The sequence below is a fragment of the Planococcus citri genome, chromosome 2 (assembly GCF_950023065.1).
Source record: "Planococcus citri chromosome 2, ihPlaCitr1.1, whole genome shotgun sequence".
NCBI classification, from domain to species: Eukaryota; Metazoa; Arthropoda; class Insecta; order Hemiptera; family Pseudococcidae; genus Planococcus; species Planococcus citri.
The window spans coordinates 63342959-63363793 of NC_088678.1; the positions used below are offsets into that span (position 1 = coordinate 63342959).

General features: G+C 34.8%; 2 protein-coding genes across 4 annotated transcripts; both read left to right on the forward strand.

Annotated features, from left to right (window-relative positions):
• The first annotated feature begins 69 nt into the window (after positions 1-69).
• LOC135836980 (beta-galactosidase-like) lies at positions 70-11747 on the forward strand. Of its 3 annotated transcripts, XM_065352071.1 has the most exons (12): positions 70-1118; positions 3078-3277; positions 3363-3513; positions 4360-4423; positions 4507-4601; positions 7129-7306; positions 7379-7600; positions 9390-9511; positions 9587-9856; positions 9937-10071; positions 10153-10362; positions 10443-11747. In XM_065352071.1, the coding sequence occupies exons 1-12, from the start codon at positions 1065-1067 to the stop codon at positions 10791-10793; spliced, it is 2052 nt and encodes a 683-aa protein (XP_065208143.1). In that variant the 5' UTR covers positions 70-1064; the 3' UTR covers positions 10794-11747. The 3 variants fall into 3 exon arrangements, 2 of the variants coding, with proteins under 2 accessions (XP_065208143.1, XP_065208144.1); XR_010557117.1 differs by lacking the exon at positions 10443-11747 and having other exon boundaries at positions 9587-9756; positions 10153-10284; XM_065352072.1 differs by lacking the exons at positions 9937-10071; positions 10443-11747 and having other exon boundaries at positions 9587-9756; positions 10153-10311.
• Positions 11748-12075: 328 nt separating this feature from the next.
• LOC135836981 (uncharacterized) lies at positions 12076-18465 on the forward strand. Its single transcript, XM_065352073.1, has 2 exons — positions 12076-12358; positions 16459-18465. The coding sequence occupies exon 2, from the start codon at positions 16515-16517 to the stop codon at positions 18246-18248; it is 1734 nt and encodes a 577-aa protein (XP_065208145.1). The 5' UTR covers positions 12076-12358; positions 16459-16514; the 3' UTR covers positions 18249-18465.
• The last annotated feature ends 2370 nt before the right edge of the window (positions 18466-20835 follow it).

The following is a 20835-nucleotide window of genomic DNA, read 5'->3' on the forward strand; positions in this document are numbered from 1 at the left end:
TTAGTCCAAAAACATGAAATTTGCCAAATTTGCCAAATTCGCTCCCCCTTTGACCCAGTCTGGCAGGGCTTTGGCGGCACTTAAGGGTCGGCAGACCTATATATTCGGATTCAACGCGAAAAATGCTATAAGTAGGCTATAGGCACCAATTTGAGCCACCATTTTCCTCGGCCGAAAGTTCAGAAAAATTGTGAATTTTCGAACTTTCACTGAGCTTTAAAGCAACAGCTGCGGATCTGCAGACCAAGTGTTTTCAAAATGGAGGTATGTATACTAACTTCTGAGACCAGCTCCAGCTTTCAGTTATTTTATTTCGGTGCAATCACAGTAGGTACCTAGTACAGCTCTTGGACTATGTAATAATGTGTGTGAATTTTCCAGTTTGACGATAATTTTTTAAAAATCATTTTCTTTTTTGCCGAGTAGTGGATTTTTAGTGAAGGGTGAAACGTAGGCCAGTCGTCATGGACCACAAAAACGCGGCCAATCAAATAAATTTACTTGTCACTGCTAGGAGTGAGAATACATTAGTCTACATATATTAAACTGGCTGCTGTACTATTTCATGTTTTTTAAATTACACGAATTCTGGCAGATCATGGGACGGGGGGAAAGCATCGCATCTGTTGAAAATTTTTTTATTGCGACGAAAAAATTCGCGCTTGCAAATTTATTCAGGCATCTTGTCGCGTCTGTGGATGCATCGTCCTTGATGTGCAAATTTATTCATTAAATCGCCGACGAAAAACGTCACAAATTTATTCAGGCAGCTTGGCACGATGCATGCGATGTCCCGACTCTGTACAGGAGTGACAAAGACAGCTGCCAAATTTTTACGCTCACTTTTAAATTTAATTACGAGCGGGGTGAGGGGGAAATCACTTATTCCATGATCATGGGTGCAGGGAAAGGGGGCATATAAGTCATTGAAAAAACACGCTATTGCATTTTTGTCACAATCGAGTTAGGTTGATTTTTTAAAATGGTAGGTAGTGTTAACGAGTGTTTTAAATTAATCATTTGTCGTGATTTTTTGATTTTTTTAAATGTAAATAAATAAGTCAATGGGTTTTGTAAGTTTCACTGTGTCCGTTTTTCTAGTTCTTTTGCAAGTGCAAGTGAGTATTTTATTCATTTTTTATTATGATACAGATAAATCCAATAGGTACCTACTCTACCTAGTTCTACTCCTTTCAAACGTTATCTTCCACGTTTTTAGTGTGCGTAGCACACTATTGGTTTCGCTTTGAGAAATGAAATTTTATTGGAACTGAATGTTCTCTTAAGCTATCCAACCGTTTTTTGTACCTATTGGACACCATTTGAGAATCATTAAGGCGGAGGGAATAGATTAATTTTCATTCAATTCGGATGGGTAATTGCTGAGTAATTGCAATTTTAGTTCATTATTTTAATGCATTAAATCCTAAAAAAGGGAAAGGGGACTTGTAGAACACCTGCCGCTCATTGTACCCTGCTATACCCCCAGTCTATTCCATCACCAGCTGTGTTTCATTGTACCCTGTTACACCCCCAGTCTGTTAGCTGTAAATTCCAAGTGGGCGTGGTTTGGTGGGGCGTTTACCAAACAAATATATTATTTTAATGCCTTAACCCTCGTAGCAAAGTTGTGGCTGAGTGGTTAGGGCATGTAGGTAGGAATAGGAAATTTAGGGACCCAGGTTCGAATCCCCGTGAGGTAAGTAGGTAGGTGACGGATTTTTCGTAGGAAAATTGGATAGGTAAATGCTTTGGAGTTACTATGTAGTACATGGTAATGGGGCAAAAATAATGCTGAAATTGAGTTATGAATTATGATATCATTTGCTAACTAAAAATTCATTTCATTAATTTTTTGTCTACCTATAACCATAAGTATAAAGTAAGAATTACTTGACATGAATAATTTTTAACTTTTTACTTATAATTTAAAAATTACTTCAAAATGAGAAATTAAACTAATTTTTGTACAATTGAAACATGTAATTTTTATCATCATGATTTAGTAAAAATTATTAAAACAAAATGATTTTTACTATTGGTACCTATAGCAAAATTTATTAAAATGATAAGTTTTACTATACGATTACAGTAAAAATTATTGAATGGGATCTGGTACTTAATTGTGAGTATTTAGTTAAATTTTTTTGTAAAAATTACCCATATTTTTTTCGTGTAATAGGCAATGCAAATTCTTAACATCTATTTTATAAGATTTAATTCTTAATTTAGAATAAAAAGCAAGTTCTGAAAATTGGTTTGAAAATTTATAAATTTGAAGACAATGGAAATTCTAAAAAAAATAATATGAAAATTTGTATTTAGAGACGCTGAGAATTCCAAAAATTGATTAAAAGTTCTGTAAGTTGCAGATAATGTGAACTTGAAAATTATATAAAATAAGTATTGTAATATTTATGAAGAAGATGAGAATTCTGAAAAATTGGAGGCAATGTGAATTCCAAAAATTGAGTAAACGTTTTACAATTTGTGGACAATATGAACTTGAAAATTGAATTTGAAATTTTTTAATTTAAAGACAATAAGAATTCTGAAAAATTATTCAAAATTTGACTATTTAGAGGCAATGTGAATTCTAAAAATTGATCGCAAATTTCCCAACTCAGCAGCAATGCAAAATTCTGAAAATTTATTGAAAACTTTATGAAATTGTAGCGATGGGGAATTTGGGAAATCGATTTGAAATTTTGTAAATTTTAAAACAATGCAAACTATGAAAAACAACTAGAAATTTCTTAATTTAGAAGCAATACAAGCTTATAAATTATTCTGAAATACCTATTGTAATTTGGAAAATATGAAAACACTGAAAAACAATTATTATTTTGAAGCAGTGAGAGTTTCAAAAATTCTCATCACTGTGACATGGTTGATTCACTTATGCACTACCTAGATGTAATAACGGTTATAGCTGTAGAAAAGGCAGCTAGCTACGCACACTTTGCAGCTAAGCTTTGCTTAGCTGTCTAGTTTTCTATTAGATAGTTGGGTACTAATTTTTTTTCAAAGACTTTTGACGTAAAGTTTCTCGAAAACTGGAAAAAATTTCATTGCAGATAATTATCGCATCAAGTTCTTCATTCCATTCCAATCCAAATCGTACTTTTCAAATTGATTACGACAAAGATGTATTCTTAAAAGATGGCAAACCTTTCCAATATGTTTCCGGGTCCTTACATTATTTTCGGGTACCAAATGTTTATTGGCAGGATAGACTGAGGAAGTACAGAGCCGCAGGATTAAATGCTGTTGCAACGTGAATATTTTCAATCGTGAAAAGTTTTCTCAAAGTAGGTAAATTGTTGATCTAGGTATTGATTTTTTCTAATTTTTTTTTACAGTTATGTCGAATGGAGTTCTCACGAGCCTTCTCCGGGCAAATATCAATTCGATGGAGATAATGATTTGGAACATTTTCTGGATTTAGCTGTGAAAGAAGATTTACTCGTTATCTTACGTCCTGGTCCTTACATTTGCGCAGAAAGAGATTTTGTGAGTGCTTATAATAAATAATTATGATACAATGCATAATACATTTTACAATATTTACTCAATTAGTATAAAATAATTTTCTACGTGATATGTAATAAAAATATTATGAAGTGTGCTAATCAGGGATGTTCCTTGACATGTCAAATAACTTTTTTGACATTACATGTCAAATAACTGTCAAATAACTATTAGTGTCAAATAACATGTAAAATTACATTTGAGAATGTAAAATAATTCAGCCAATCACAGACAAGGAAAATTCACTGATAACAACTGATAACTCAGTAATTTTTCAGCTTAAGAATGAATTATGAATGATTACGAGTCAAAATTCGTTTCAAAATGGAAAAATTTTAAATAAATTACCACCAGTAAGGCTGCAAAAAGTAACACTTTCATTTCATCTCATGAAATAACGTTTAAAACACAAAATCACAGTCGAGTCAATGAAAATTTATTCATTAATATCATTATTCGGATTTGTTTTCACAATGATTGCTCTTCCAACAGTACCCATTGATCTCATCTCATTCCTTCTCACATTTATTTTCACAAAACTTTCAAATCTAATTATACTCAAATTTAGTACTTGTTAATTGGCTTGTGAGAATTTGATTTTGAGCATTTTTGTAGTTTTTTTACATTTTTTTTAGTTATTTGACATGTGTCAAACAATTCGCATTATTTGACAATGTAAAATTACGTTATTTTACACAGTTATTTTACAGTAAAATAACTTTAGTTATTTGACGGAACATCCCTGGTGCTAATTAAAGTAATATATTGCTAATGCTTACAACAATGGATGGTAATGAAATGATTAAATCTATATTTCACTCTGTTTAGGGAGGACTTCCTCCATGGCTGTTGCATTTATATCCTTCAATCGAGCTTCGAACTGATGACAGTGGTAATGTACTTTTCTTTTTTTTAAAAATTAGGTGCCAATTTTTTCTATTATTTTGTTTATTTTTTCCTTCGATTCGTTCATAGATTTCAAAAAGGAAGTCAAGAGATGGTTTGATGTATTAATGACGAGAATGAAAAAATACTTGTACGGTAATGGAGGCCCTATAATCATGGTGCAGGTAAAATACCTACTAAATTTATTAACAAACCAAATGTTTATTTTCGACGCTAGCTTATCTATGTAGTCCGGCATATGACAATAGGGGTAATTGCACCCCCCCCCCCCCGCCGGTCCTCCGGGACAACTTTTTTCTTAAAGGGGACATCCTGAGGAACATTTTAAAGTAAACTTGCCCAAAAAAAAGTTGGCCTTGCTTACAAAATGGCGGCCATTTTGATTGACAGGTCAGCCGAAATCGTAGATTTTGCGTTTCAACATAGGACTTGCACGAAATTTTTCAAACTTTACAAAGGTAGATCGAAAGATCATGCATAAATTCATCACCTGTCAAAATTTCAATCGCTAAAGTGCGTTTTTCGATTTTTGGTGAATTTTTGAAAATCCAATTTAGGCCAAAAATGAGGGAAAATATCAAAATTTTACCAAATTGACCAAGAAAGCTGAAATTTGGGATATACCCTATTTTCGACATGCCGAATCGACTGGAAATGGTTTCAATCCGTTTTGAGCAGTTCTGGAGCCTCCAGCAGATTTTTGAAACTCGAAATTTCCATAAAATTTTATCAAATAAAGTTGGAAATTCGAAATTCGAGCTGCAGTCCGACTTCAACTGGCTGTCAAGTCAACTGTTGTAGAATTAAAGTTATTCTGGAGCCTCCAGCGACGTTTTGAAAATTCTTGAAGCCTCCAGTAAATTTTTGAAACTTGAAATTTCGTCAAATGCAGTTGGAAAACCGAAACGCATTCTGTAAACTAATTTCAACGTGCTATGAAGTCGGCTGCAGGTAGATTTCAAGTCGTTTTGGAGCCTCCAGTGACCTTTTTGAAATTACTGGAGCCTCCAGCAGAGTTTTCAATGCTCGAAATTCCCATAAAATTTTATCAAACAGAGTTGAACATCGAAAGTTTACTCAGAGTTGAACATCGAAAATTTACTCTAAACTCCAATTTCAACACATAATCTAGTCGACTACAGGTGGGTTCAAGTCATTTTAGAGTTTGCAGCAACTTTTTGAAAATTCCTAAAGCCTCCAGCAGATTTTTGAAACTTAAAATTTTGTCAAATGCAGTTGGAAAACTGAAATTTATTTTGTAAACTAATTTCATTACTCCATGAAGTCGACTACAGGTAGATTTAAAGTCGTTTTGAAGCCTCCAGCGACCTTTTGGAAACTACTGCAGCCTCCAGCAGTTCTTTCAATGCTTGAAGTTCTCATAAAGTTTCACCAAAAAGAGTTGAACATCGAAAATTCACTCTGCACTTCAATTTCAACACGTAATCTAGTCGACTACAGGTGGGTTCAAGTCATTCTGAAACCTCCCGCGACTTTTTTGAAAATTACTGGAGCCTCCAGTAGATTTTTGAAACTTGAAATTCCCGCAACATTGATTTATCAAAAGGAGTTGGCAAGCTGAAATTTACTTCGCAGACTACATGGCGGTTTTAAATGGTTTTGAAGCTTCCAGCAACTTTTAGGAAATTTCAATTTTCCAAAAAAACGCCATACAACCTTTCAAAAAGTCCCTGGAGGCTCCAAAACGACGTGAAATCCACCAGCAGTCAACTTCGTAGCGTATTGAAATTAGTTTGCAGAATGAATTTCGACACTCCATCTCAGTTTGATGAAATTTTGGGGAAATTTCAAGTTTCAAAAATCTACTGGCGGCTCCAGTATTCCAGTAATTTTCAAAAAAGTCGCTGGAGACTCTAAAATGACTTGAACCCACCTGAAGTCGTCTTCAGAGAGTGTTAGAATTGGAGTGTACAGTAAATTTCAGCTTTCCATCTCCATTTGATGAAATTTTGTGAAAATGTAAACTTTCAAAAATCTGCTGGAGGCTTCGGGAATTTTCAAAAAGTCGCTGGAGGCTCCAAAACGACTTGAAATTCACCTGCAGTACTTCGTAGCTTATTGAAATTAGTTTTTAGAATAAATTTCAGCTTTACAACTCCAATTTGATGGAATTTTGTGGAAATTTCGAGTTTTAAAAATGTGCTGGAGGCTCCAGAACTGCTCAAAACGGGTTGAAACCGTTTCCAGTCGATTTGGCATGTCGAAAATAGGGTATATCCCAAATTTCAGCTTTCTTGGTCAATTTGGTAAAATTTTGATATTTTCCCTCATTTTTGGCCTAAATTGGATTTTCAAAAATTCACCAAAAATCGAAAAACGCACTTTAGCACTTGAAATTTTGACAGGTGATAAATTTATGCATGATCTTTCGATCTACTTTTGTAAAGTTTGAAAAATTTCGTGCAAGTCCTATGTTGAAACGCGAAATCTGCGATTTCGGCTGACCTGTCAATCAAACTGGCCGCCATTTTGTAAGTAAGGCCGACTTTTTTTTGGGCAAGTTTGCTTTAAAATGTTCCTTAGGATGTCTCCTTTAAGAAAAAAGTTGTCCTGGAGGATCGGCGGGGGGGGGGGTGCAATTACTCCTATTTTCATATGCCGGACTAATGTACTTACCTACCTACTCAAGTATTTTTTAATAATACCTGCTTTCATAATGGTAACTATAAGGTTGAAAATGAATACGGAAAACACTACGCTTGCAATACAAATTACAAAATTTGGCTGAAAGAATTACTATCGTCATATGTCAACGACAATGCCATTCTGTTCACCTTTGATGAAGCTTCTCCTTATTTGAAATGTGGAGCTATTCCTGATGTGTATGCAACTGTGAATTTCGGCACAAGTAACAAATCTACAATAAACTTCAAGAAGTGCTGCCTAATAAATTATTTACACCGATTCAATCGTATTTCAGGAGGAAGTGCAGCTTGGTATTTTGCAAATATGAGAGAGTTTACACCTAAAGGACCTCTGGTCAATTCGGAATTTTACCCAGGTTGGCTCACTCATTGGGAAGAACCTTTACAAAGAGTATCTACAGAAGCGATACTGCGAAAAATGGATGATATGTTAGCTTTAAGAGCTTCTTTCAATTTCTATATGTTCTTCGGTGGTACGAATTTTGGATTCATGAATGGTAAAGTCAATTTTTATTAATATTACAATAGCATATGTTCAATAGGATGGATTACGAGGGAAAAACCTTTATCTTGAGTTAAAAATTACTGAAAATTTTTTAGCTCTTGGAGGTACCCCTGAATGAGATGTATTATGGGTCCTCAAATTAAGGGGGGAATTTTTGAAAAAAATCATGGGTTTTCGCTCTATTCCTTACACAATTTGTTCTGACAAAAATGGCCCAGTTCCAAAGGATAGTTTTTGAGATTCTGCGTCGATCTAGGCCATTGACATTAAAATTCAAGACCACTTTTAGAGCTCAACTGAGTGGTTTAAAATTTGCAAATCAGCTCTTATTTTTGGGTACCTAAATTCGTATTTTGAAAATTTGTTGTTCTCGAATATTTCGCATTGATTTTGCTAAAACATATAAAAATATTATTTCTAAAACTGGGGAAATATTTTAAAATGCAGTGGTGCCAATTTTTTGGTCATTTTCATTATTGAGAATTTCAAAAAACCAAAAAAAATTAATAAGTTTTTGGGTATCTACCTAGGTACTTTCTCAATGACCAAAAAGTTATTTATCTGTCTGTTTGGCCTCTTCAGGTCATTGACCCACCATTATGGCTTCCCAAGGTCATTTGTCTGTCTGTTTATCTGTCATCTGGCCTCTCAAGGTCCTTGACCCATAATATATCTATCCTCTCAAGGTTGTCTGTCTGCCAGTCTGGCCTCTCAAGGTCATTGACGCGTCTTTGTGGCCTCTCAAGGTCGGGTCGTTTGTCATTCTGCCTGACCTCTTATCTGCATTCCTGTCTAGTTTCTGAAAGCCATTCACCCGTCAGTCTGGTTTCTGAAGATCTTCTGTCTGCCAGTCTGGCTTCTCAAGGTCATTGTCGCGTCTGTGTGGCCTCTCAAGGTCGTCTGTCATTCTGTCTGGGCTCTTATCTGCATTTTTTTCTCTCTAGCTTCTAAAGGTCATTGTCCCGTCTGCTTGGTCTCTCAAGGTCGTCTGTCTGCCTGCTGGGCCTCTCAATAAGGCTGTGCATGTGCCTGGCTGGCTTTCCAAGGTTGACTGCCTGCCTAGGGGCTGCTCCAAGGTCCAGACTGGATGCTCGAACTTGCTCCAACGATGCTCTATCCCTTCAAAGGAGTCCCTCTTCCCCTTCTGAAACACGGTAGGGCCGGCAAAATCTTTCTGCGATTTCTGAATTTCTCTACCATTTGGTAGAACCCTAAAATGACCTGGAATTTTGTTGACAATGCCGTAGGTCGATGCATAATCGCAATACTACCTATCTTTTAGAACTGGGATTTTTTCCCAAATCAGGTTGGGTAGAGGTTAGTGCGAAAAAACTACTATTTTTTACAAAAATTTCACCTCATTATGAGGACCCATATCTCCTCTCCAGAGGCTTCTCCCGAGCTAAAATTTTTGCTGACTGATTTTCAATTCAAAATGAAGGTCTGCACTTAGTTTGATTTTTTCCCCGCAATCTATATCAAAATTCAATCTATTAAAAAATGTGAAGAATTTGTGTGGTCTGTGGTTCGTTGGGATTTGAATCTTGATTTTTGATACAACAGCCTGCTAGACTCCAGAACGAGCCTTCAAATTTCATAAAATACTCCCTTAGCTCTCTCCATAAATTACAATTCATTTTTTTGATAAATTGTCGCTACAATTGTCTGATGAATGGCTTTCGATTAGTTACTTCTGATGCTTTTATCAATGTGTGAAATCACTCGAGAGATTTTAAAACTTTCCATCTATTTTATTACCTACTCTATTTATTTAATGGCAGGAGCAAATATTGACGAGGGTCGATACGATCCACAAATCACCTCTTACGACTTCGATGCTCCATTAAATGAAGCAGGTGACCCAACCGATAAATATTTCGCCATAAGACAGCTGCTTTCAAAGGTGATTTTTTTCATCTGAAATTCTAAATAATTAATCAATTACATACATACATAACTGTATCTCATAATTTTACAGCATTTTGAAATACCTAAAATTGCAATACCTAAACCCACTCCGAAAGGAAATTATGGAGCAGTTACCTTACGACCTGTATTGTCAGTCTTCAACAGCTCGCATATTCCAGATAAAGTGCTCCAGAAGTCTGACAGACCATACACTTTTGAGCGATTGCAAGTATATTACGGGTATGTACTTTACGAAGCTGAGCTTCCAAACGATTTGAATGGTTCGGCTCATTTGTACGTGCATGATTTAAGAGATAGAGCTCATGTTTTTGTTGACCAAGTAATTAAAATTGTAATTTTTTTCAATGAAAATCCGCAAATTTAAAATTCAATTCACTAGGAACAGATAAATATTTTTAGATCTTTTGCGGTATACTCTCTCGCACGAAACAAGAGAAGGGTGTTCAATTGAAAGCCAGATCGAAGGCAAAATTGCAGTTATTGGTGGAAAATCAAGGTCGTGTAAATTTTGGTTCTTATTTGAAAGATTTCAAGGTATAGGGACCTACCAAATTTATTTTAAAGAACCTATCGTGATCTATATAGGTACCTATTTATGTTTATTCTATTTTCAAGGGGATCATCTCTGATCCAAGAATAAATGGGCGACTTCTTACCCCATGGACCATGACAGGATTACCATTCTCCAGCGTCTCTTGGGTTGAAAAATTAACCCCTTCGGATGATCGTATTTCTCCTCCTGCGTACTATTATGGCGAATTAATTTTACCGAGTACATCGCCTGAGCCATTACACACTCATGTTGATTTAACTGGCTGGGGCAAAGTAAGTAAACTAATAACTTGATTGATAGACCAATTTAAAATAAGGAAAAAAATCATACCTACATGTGATATAATTTTCAGGGAGTGATATTCATCAATGGCCATAACCTTGGAAGATATTGGCCTGACGCAGGACCTCAAGTTTCATTATTCGTTCCAGCCAGTTTCTTGAAACCTGCTCCAGAAATCAATAAAATTGTTGTTTTCGAAACTGAAAAAGTTGCCGAAAATTATCAGATATACTTTACGAACACTAGTCAGATCTCTTCGATCGTTCGTGTTCATGCTCTTTCATTTTCATTTTACTGCGGTATTCTTATCGTCTGTGTTATTCTAGTGTTATTAATAAGTACGAGAAGGATTTTTATAGGATTTTGCTCGAAAGTTTGTTGTTCTCGGAAGCAAGATATGGAGCAACAGGTTGCCCAGTAACCGGGCATATCAAAAATTGAAAACTAGGTTCTCGAATTAAAAACTAAAACGTGCTTTTGGAGGCATTCTTACTGTGATTTAAAAACACCCAATTGTGCTCATTGTTTTTTTTTTCAGTTGGTCTTGATTTGAGAAAATGTATTCTCAATGTTTTTTTTTTTTTAGAAAAAAGCAGGACCATAAATTTTACAAATTATTAATTATTGTCGATTAACGTCACATCATGTAATAAGCATTTCCTTTTTACAGTATTAATTATGCATAATTCATCATTACGTAGAAAATAAATTAAAACACGTTGATGCAATTTACGAGAAGATTTGAATTTTTTTTTTAATGAAATTTTAATTTAAAAAAAATTTGTGAATCAGAAATTTGACAGTCTGTTACTAACTAAGGTACATACTTATAATCAAATTTTCTAATATTTTCGTTTATTAATAAAAATAAAGTACCTGCATAATAGAACGATTTATTAAAAACAGACATTAAAACTAGAAATATAAAACCATCTCTTAATTTTGAATTTCAGCTCTAGGATACGATCAACTAGGTACTGAATTTACTCCAAGTTTTTCTTTTTATTTATTTAGGTAATTTTAAGGATTTTCAATTTCTTTATGAGTTTTTAATTTGATTTTTTTTTCAAAAGTGATACTCACTTTTCTTGATCTTAAAACCGAAAACCTCAAGTAATTTTTTTGTAATTTCAAACAGAAAAAATCAAAAATATGCAATTTGAAATTCAGAACGGTTAGAGATGGGCAATTGGCATGATACCTACCCTTCACGAATTCTTCACTATGCACCTAAGTAATTACTCAATATATTTGTAGGTACCAAGGTACCCATTATATAACTTGAGGTACCTACTCAATTCCTTTTAGAATTACCCGTATATACTTATCACCGAGTTACCTACTAAAAAAAATAATTAAATAATTTTTCAAAGAATATGACACATTTTCAACATTTTGTTTTTCAAATTTCACAAAAAGCAACTCTCGACCTAGACGATCCACTATGTAGGTATATATTTATTGCACATTTACTCATCGAACATTTTCATTCACTGATAAGAAATTTTATTTACGAGAAAAATGCAAAAGTATCGCAGCTAATCCCGACCTGATAATCTCTAATTATTAATGAATCAATTTTCTTAAAATGTATATTACCCGAATTCAGCATGCATTATCTTATCAGAGCGTCCGTCATCGAATCGTTCTTTTAATAGAATTAGTACGTATGTTGTATGAATGCAAAAATACATCTTCATTATAAGTAATGAAGTAGATGTGTATTTTGAAAATTTGAAATTTCCCAGTACATAAAGATATCCCCGAATTTGTTGTTTATCATCTCACAATTTACGCACATCGTTGATTCATCGAAAATTTTTATTTGTGTGACGAAAATGTTGGCATCCTACATCTACGAGTAAGTATAAAATGCCAGCGATTTCGTATTTGAAAGTTCATAACCGTGTTGAAAAGTGTTGCTGATACTTTCTTCAAGACAGAATTTTTACAACTTGGAAATAATTTTTGCGGTTATTTTCTTAAGTAAGTATAATATACATATGTACCTATCGTATACTTAACTACCTATCTAAATACTTTACGATTGAATTATATAACAAAGGTAGACTAATTTTCGGTAATTTAGTTTAAAATGGTATAGTATGGTTTTTGTGTTGCGTAGGGATTTTTTTTTGTAATATTATTACTACTTATTGGAAAAAATTTCAACAGTGTCATCCGCGTTAATTCAACCGCGTAAACACGAGTCTTTTGATTTGAGGAGCTCATTGCAAAAGTAGCCCTTGTCACATGAACTTTTAGACACGTTTTACTCGATTGCACCTATTGCCAACAGCGGAGATCATGTTGTAATGATGAAATGACCGTCAAGTTAGTCTACCCTGAGTAGCCCTGAGAGGAATTGCTTTATAGAGTTTACATTCATGATACTGGGTACGCTCAAGGGAGAGCTTTGGAGATTGCATAGGTTCATGTGACAAGGGCTACTTTTGCAATGAGCTCCTCATTTTCTTCCGAAATTTCACACGTAGAAACAGAATTATCAAATTTTAAAGTGATTTTTTTTTTTTAAATACCTAGCAATTTTTCCAAAAGTAGTTTTTTCTAAAATTGATTTCTGCCACTTTGAGAAATTTCTCCAGCGATTTCATAATTGAAAATTCAAACCATATTATGCAATTCTGAACTGATGGAAACTGACTTTTGGAAAATAATCGCCGATCAAGTGAATTACAAAGATGGATTGAAGTCGGTCATAGGTGTTAAATTTCATTTCTGCAACTTTTATAAATTTTTTTGGGGAACAAAAACTTACAGGAAAAAATTTTGAGGCTCTAAAGTGGCCTTAAACCATTTTTAGTTGACTCGGTATGTTGAAATTAAGGTATAAAGCAAATTGTAGCTTTGCAACTACTAACGTGAGTGAAATTTTGTGGAAATGTCAACATTAAAAAATGTTCTGGAGGCTTCAAAGCTGCTCAAAATGGTTTGAAACTGTTTCTATTCAATTTGGAAAGTCGAAAACACGGTATACGAACACAATTTTCGCTTTCTAGGTCAACTTGGTAAATTGTAATATTGCTATTAGGAAGGATTGCCGTTTAATATAATAGTAACCTGCTACACTAATGGTGTTTTATAGACTAATTTGTTCGTGGGAATATGTTTAAAATTACTCCCAGGGAAAGGAGATTTTCCCTGGTCGTTGCTAGCTCGAGAGAATGAGTGTCTATGATTCCTAACTGCATTATTCATCATCAAAAAGAAGAGGGTTAAATAAAGAAACACCTCTAGAATAATATGTACATTCTGTTTTATTCTGATTTTTACATATTATACAAATTTATACTCAACGAGTTATTTAGATTAATAGCTACTTAACGTGCATCGTACAACTAGGCAATTTATTATACACTAGTGTTAGAGAAATAGCTGAATTATGTCACTCAAGAGGCGTAAGGCCTGGTGCGTAAGAATATTTCTATACTTACCCTATGGAAGGAGCAATAAATCGTTCCTTGCATCTGTGTAAGCTGATTAGGCTTACTGCACATGATTTTATGACAATCACGTCATAAAACCCAGAAAAGAATGGGCGGCAATTATCTTACGATAATTACGGCAAAAACACTGTACACTTTCACACCCCTACTGAACGGCTCACGAATACTAGGCCTTATTGGTGTGTACATATCCTACTCTGCACTTTTACCGGATCACGCTGGATAACCTCCGGATTGGTTACCAGTGAGTCGAAAATACCTCGTTCCCTCAACGACATAACGGGGGACCAAGTTAATAACAATTATATCAACCCTCGGGGGGGTTACAACGGGGGATGAATGTACGGCACAACCTAAATTAGATGGGTTGAATGTCACTTGACTAGATCCTATCATCGCGAATAATAAGAACTTGTCCTTTTCGATGGAGATTCGACAACCGAGACATCACACTGGACCTCTGGTCCGGTGCATAACGACGACGCGAGAAGGCTCTTAAGAAGATGTTACCACTTCGGAAGACTTGAACGAACTCTCTTTCTTTTCTCATCCGATGATCCGTCGAGGCGCTCGCCCGGATCATCGTGGGAGTTAACACGTAGACCTTGACCATAAAGAGGTGGATCTTATTTCTCCTCTTTCGAGAAGAATACATTAGAACCGGTATGGAGAAGCTTCTAGCAATTTCCCCTTACGCGGTTGGGCCATACCTGTACCTTACAAAATTTTTTATTTTTTTTTATTTTTTGGACCAATAGATATGATTTTTAAAAATCAGGCAAAAATTGAAAAATGAACTCTAGCCCCTAAAATTTTGGCTTGCATGCTCCTTCGATTAAGCTTTGTTCGATTCCAAACTTCTTCTGTCAGTTGGGGCACTCTTCACTTAATTCCAGCTAATTTTTGATTTTCAATTTCATTTTGGTAAAATGGCTTCAAGAATATCCAAAAAGTCACTGGAGGCTTCAAAACAATTTATAACCATCTGCAGTCGACTCAACACGCTGTGAAGATCGAATTTCGGCTTTTTAAATTCACTTGGCAAAATTTTGTGAAAATTTTAATTTTCAAAAATCTGCTGGAGACTAAAATTTTACAAAAAGTCGTTGGGGGTCCCACAATGACTTGAAACCACCTGCAGTCGACTTAACGTGCTGAAATTAAGAGTGCAGAATGACTTTCTAACTTTATTTGGTAAAATTTTGCGGAAATTTCAATTTTTGAAAACCTGCTGAAGGCTCCAGAACAATTCAAAGCCGTTCTCAATCGATTTGACAGGTCAAACGTAAGCTCAGTTTGGTATATTCCAAATTTAAACTTTCTATGTCAATATGGTAAACTTTTGATTCTTTTCTTATTTTTGACCCAAATCGTCAGATCTTCAAAAATTCATCGAAAATCAAAAACATGCAACTTGACTCTTGAAATTTTAACTGATGGTGTACTTTTGCATGCTCTTATTGCTCTTTCGATGTAGCTTTATCCGGTTCAAAACTTTTTCCGCTCGTTGAGATTCTCCCAGTCTCCCTCACCTAATTTCAGACGATTTCAACATTCCAACTTTATTTGGTAAAATTATATGGAAATTACAAAATTCAAAAATCTGCTGGAAGCTTTTAAAATGTCCAATAAGTTTCTTAAGGGCTCCAATACGACTTGAAACTCCTGCAGTCGACAATAGCGAGTTGAAATCAGAGTGCAGAGTAAATTTTTTGTTTTTTCAACTTCATTTGGTAAAATTTTTCCGAAATTTTCAAATTTCAAAAATCTGTTGGAGGCTTTAGAACCGTTTAAAACGAAAGTAAGATATATCCCAAATTCCAGCTTTTCAAGTTCAATATGGTTAAATTCTGATTTTCTTCATTTTTTGGTCAAAATTTGATTTTTTTGAATTCGCCAAAAATCTGAAACAAACTTTTTGGACTTTTACACAACGAGCAAGGTTCTGGAGGTCATTTGTGAGGTCAATTTGAAAAACTAATACCATATTCGTGTTCAGCTATATCGAAAACATACTATTTTTTATGTATCATACGAATGAAACCATTTTTTTGACTTCTACCCTCTTGGAGAGGTGCTGCAGGACGTGGATAGGGTTCAATCAAAAATCTGACGTCATATTTGTGTTCAGCGTTACTAAAAACATGCAATTCGAAAAATCACATGCCCCAGATTTTTTTTGAAAGTTTTATCCGAATTTGGGAGAGAAGTGCTCCCCCTCCATTAAAAGCGATCCCATCTCGAAAATTGAATATTTCGAAAAAGCATCGAACGGTTCATCAGTGGAAATTTTTTCAGAATTTTAAATGGTGGCTCTCACTTACAGCGCTATATTGAAATTTGAACTTACAATTTGAAAGTTCAACTTTCAGCTTTTGAAAATTTCAAAATACTTACAAAGTTTAAACTGCAATGCCTTTTTGAACTGTGAAATCAGTTTTGATCAAAGTATCATAGCTTTGGAGATATGCGCTACTGAAGTTGAGTACCTCGAGACAATGTGAAAATAAGTGAAGCCCCCGTCTCCCGCCTCCTGAGGGGGCTGAGACCAAACTGATAGCCTTTGTTTAAGTATCGACCGTTTTTTATATAGCCTTTTTTTATTTATTTTTGTTTCAGGAACCTACCAAAACTGAATCGAAGCCACCGGTGAATTCCGTACGTATACCAGAACTATGGCAAAGTACTGGGCGTTTTCCAGAATCCTTGCAGGACTAGCAATCCTTGTCGTTTTCGCATCATCAGCTCCTGCCGCTCCTTCCTCCAGTGCGAGTGAGACACTCGTCAAAAACTTCGAAGATGCTAGAAAAATCGTACGTGACTACAAAACTACGCTAGAAAGTCGTATGACACCCAAGCCCCAACGTAAAGTACCTGGAATTTCTGCTTCCTCTGCCTCCAATTCTGATTCCAATACAACCGATCTGCTTCGTAGTAAATTCTCTAAATTTCAAAATCAGTTTATCACTTTAAGTAAATCCGGTTCACTCGATAAAGCAGCAATCAACGTGCTAAATAATACCTTCAATGAATTCAATAAACTCGTTGATGAAAAATCCGAAGAAGACCTAAAGAAAGCCGTCAAAGAGCAGGAATTGAAGGAAAGAATCTCAGAATTGGAGAAAATATTGCAGACTATACGTCCATTACTGGAATCCATTCTTCGTAATGATATTGTAAGAAATGTACAATCTCGTCGGTTTTCGGATGCTGAACAACAATTACAGTATTTCGATGATTATAAATATCTCGGCAGCCAAGTTTACAACGGATCAATTAATAACTTCGATTTGCTCCAAAATTTTGGAAGCTCCGTCAAGGATTATCAACACCGATTCAACGTGTACAATGCCTTATATAACGAGATGAAATCCAATGGTCATAAAGATATTTCGAAGCTCCTTCAATTGAGCGAATCATTGCAGAAAGGAATTTCCAGTTTATCAAATGTCAATAACACCGTTGAAACTCAAACACTCATCAGTACCTTATGGAATGAAAACCAAGATGCGGCCATCGAGCCCATTTCTAACGCCTTCCTAAACGACAGCTCTTGGGAAATGGTTAAACAGCTCACTAATGTTATCAATGGCAGTTCTGTGAAATATGTTGACAACGTTTACACCAAAGTTATCGAAAAAGTCTTTGAGAAGATGGACACGGTTGAAATATTGAGAAAAGCCAAGGCAAATTTGAAATGCTTGGACGAATGCGTATCGATTCATCGAGCAGTGTTTGATCAATTACAAAGTAATGGAGATTTATTTGGAAATTCCACCATATCTTTAACTCGTTACATAAAAGCAACCATGGATGATGCGGACTACAAAAATACTCACCCGGATATGCAAACTCGTCACAAACAAATCAAAGACAAGCTACCCAAGTCTGTGAGAAACGCTGTATTTTCGTCATTGGTATGCGTTAAAAATACCAAGTATAATGAGTTCTTTTATGCATCTGGTTTATCGAATGAAACAAATTCCGAAGGTTTACATAATGTTTCCACTTTGATAAATGGCGATGGAGGTAGCCCGGCCAATTTTAAATGGAAAGTGTCCTTTTTGGGTAGCAGTACGAATTTCAATTTGACCAACGAAGCACTGAATGAATACTTATACTCGTCGGACAATTTTGAGGGTTATAGACGAAAAGTTTTTACTAAGAAGTTATCGTCTGATACGGCCACCGGTGTAAATGGTTCCTGGAGATTTGAAGTGAATGGAGATGGAGTTTTTATCATAAATGTTGATAGAAATGAGTACCTGTTTGCTGACGAGAAGAGAAAAGCCATGTCTCAACGTGAGGTATTTACGTCGATCAACGTCACTTCTGGAGCAGTTCCAGCTGATAGTAGATGGGATATCGTTGATTGCACTGATTCTGAACAAGCTCCTTTCAAAGCTTAATTTAGCTCATGCTCATTGAGTTACTTTGTACCTACTTCTTCATGATTAGGAATATATGTATAATTGTATATTCTATACCGATACCATATTTATATTATTGATGGATTAAACATAGCAAATTAACTAGGTACCTACTTATTAGTATCTGTTATATTACCTATTTATTTGAATCCTTGGAGTATAATCTAATAAAATTTCTGTTCCTATAATTTAAAAATGTTGTACATATAATCTACCTAATAATTCGATCTGTGCCCCCCTTCACCGATCCTCGAATTTTTAAAAATCAAATCTCGGCCAAAAAATAATTTAAAAAAATCAAAATGCTACGAAATCGTTTTCGAAAACACGTCCAACCATTCAAATCGATTGGGAACGGGTTTGAATCGTTCTAGAGCCTCCTGCAGATTTTTAAAACTTGAAATTTTCCATGAAATTTTACGAAATGAACTTGGAAAGTCGAAATTATCGAAATTACGTAATCGAGAATCTCAACCAGCAGAAAAAGTTTTAAAACTGACAAAACTAAATTGAAAGAACATGCAAAAGTTCTTCATTAGTCAAGATTTCAGGATCTAAGTTGTATTTTTCGATTTTCGGTAAATTTTTAAAGATCTAATATGGGTCAAAAATGAGAGGAAAAATCTAAATTTTACCAAATTGTTTTGGAAAACACTTCCGACGACCTGTCAAATCGATTGGGAACGGTTTTGAATCGTTCTGCAGCCTCCTAAAGATTTTTGAAACTTGAAATTTTCCATGAAATTTTACGAAATGAAGTTGGAAAGTCGAAATCGTCTGAAATTACGTAATCGAGAATCTCAACCAGCAGAAAAAGTTTTGAAGCTGACAAACTAAATGGAAAGAATATGCAGAAGTACATCATTAGTCAAGATATCAGAAGCTAAGTTCTAATACCTAAGGGTCAAAAAGTAGGAAAAAAAATCTAAATTTGACCAAATTTACATGTAAAACTTAAATTTTGGATATAGTAAGGTAGGTACTCTTCTTTTGACTTGTTATCGATTGGAAACGGTTTTGAAGCGTTCTGGAGCATCCAGCAGATTTTTGAAACTTAAAATTGCCATAAAATTTTACCAAATGATGTTGAAAAGACAAAATTCACTCTGCGCTCTAATTTCAACTCGCTATCAAGTTGACTGTAAGTAATTTCAAGTTGTTTTGGTGTCTCCAGCAACTTTTCAAAAATTCCAGTTCTCCAAAAAAAGTGCTATAAAATCTGTGTAAACTACCTCAAGCACGTACTTACGGAGGAGGCATTTTTATGATACATACCTATTAATGGACAAACAAAGTCCTAAAATTATGATCAAAATTTTAAAAACAAAAAAATACATTACTGACTAAAATTTGATTTTTATAAGAAAAAAAATCAACATTTTACCAAATGAACCACGAAAGCTGAAATCTGGTATGTTTCCTATTTTGGATCCCGCAAAAGTATTAGAAATAGTTTTAAACCATTTTGAGCAGTTCTGGAGCCTCCAGCGGATTTTTGAAAGTTGGAATTTCCACAAAATGTTGACCAATGACGGTGGAAAGCTAAGATTTGCTTAGAAGTATACCTACTCTAATTATAACATTCTCAGTCGATTCGAAGCGGTTTTAAGCTATGTATTCTAGAGCCTTCAAATCATTCTAGGCTTTTTTTCAAGCCATCAACAATTTTTGAAAAAATCCTGTACCTGTTTCTCAAGTCATACTTAAAACCTGTTGAAATGAACTTAGCTTACTAAAGATTTTGAACAACGGAAAATACGTATTTACGGCAAACTGGTTAGGCAACTTAATTCACATCACTTTTTTTTCTAAAATAAAAATTTACGGCGAACCAAATTAGTCAGCTTATTTTTACGTACATCCTGTTTACATAATTGGAGGATTTTTTGTTTGGATAGATTAGGTGAACTTTTTCCCTCAGCTTTTCGCTCTAACCTGATCGAAAATTTTATTGTAGAGCGATTCAGAGAGCGTGTGCGAAGCTTGGGCTATTTTCAAAGCTGCAAAGTTTTCACCAAACACTAAGCTTTAACATTTCGAGAGAAGATCTACTATCGACCATGTTTGTTTCAAAAAGTCAGAATATTAATGAATCCCCAGGGCAATCGTTATATAATTTTAAAAATGAGATTTCAGCCCTTCTAAAGGCACAAAAAATCCCTATTTTAAAAAAAAAAAATTAAATTCGAAGCAAAGGGGCAAGTTAGGTAGGTACCTGCTTACCTTCCTGATTGTTATTTCAATTGAAGGCACTTGGTTGAATATTCAGTTTCTTTTTTAGATTATAGACGTGCAAAATTAATTAACCCAGACAGTTTATATAAAACTTTTTGAAAATCTGGAATTTCCAAAATGCTTCTGGAGATTCCAGCGCTCTAATCAACTCAGCATGTTGAAATCAGGGTGTACACAGTAAACTATAGCTTTTTGCAACTTCATTGGACAATTTTTTTTTGGAAATTTCAAATTTCCAAAATCTTCTGGAGTCTCCATGGCTGCTCAATACAGTTCAAAACCATTTCCAATCGGTTCAGAGGGTCAAAATTTAAGCTTCATAGTTCAGTAT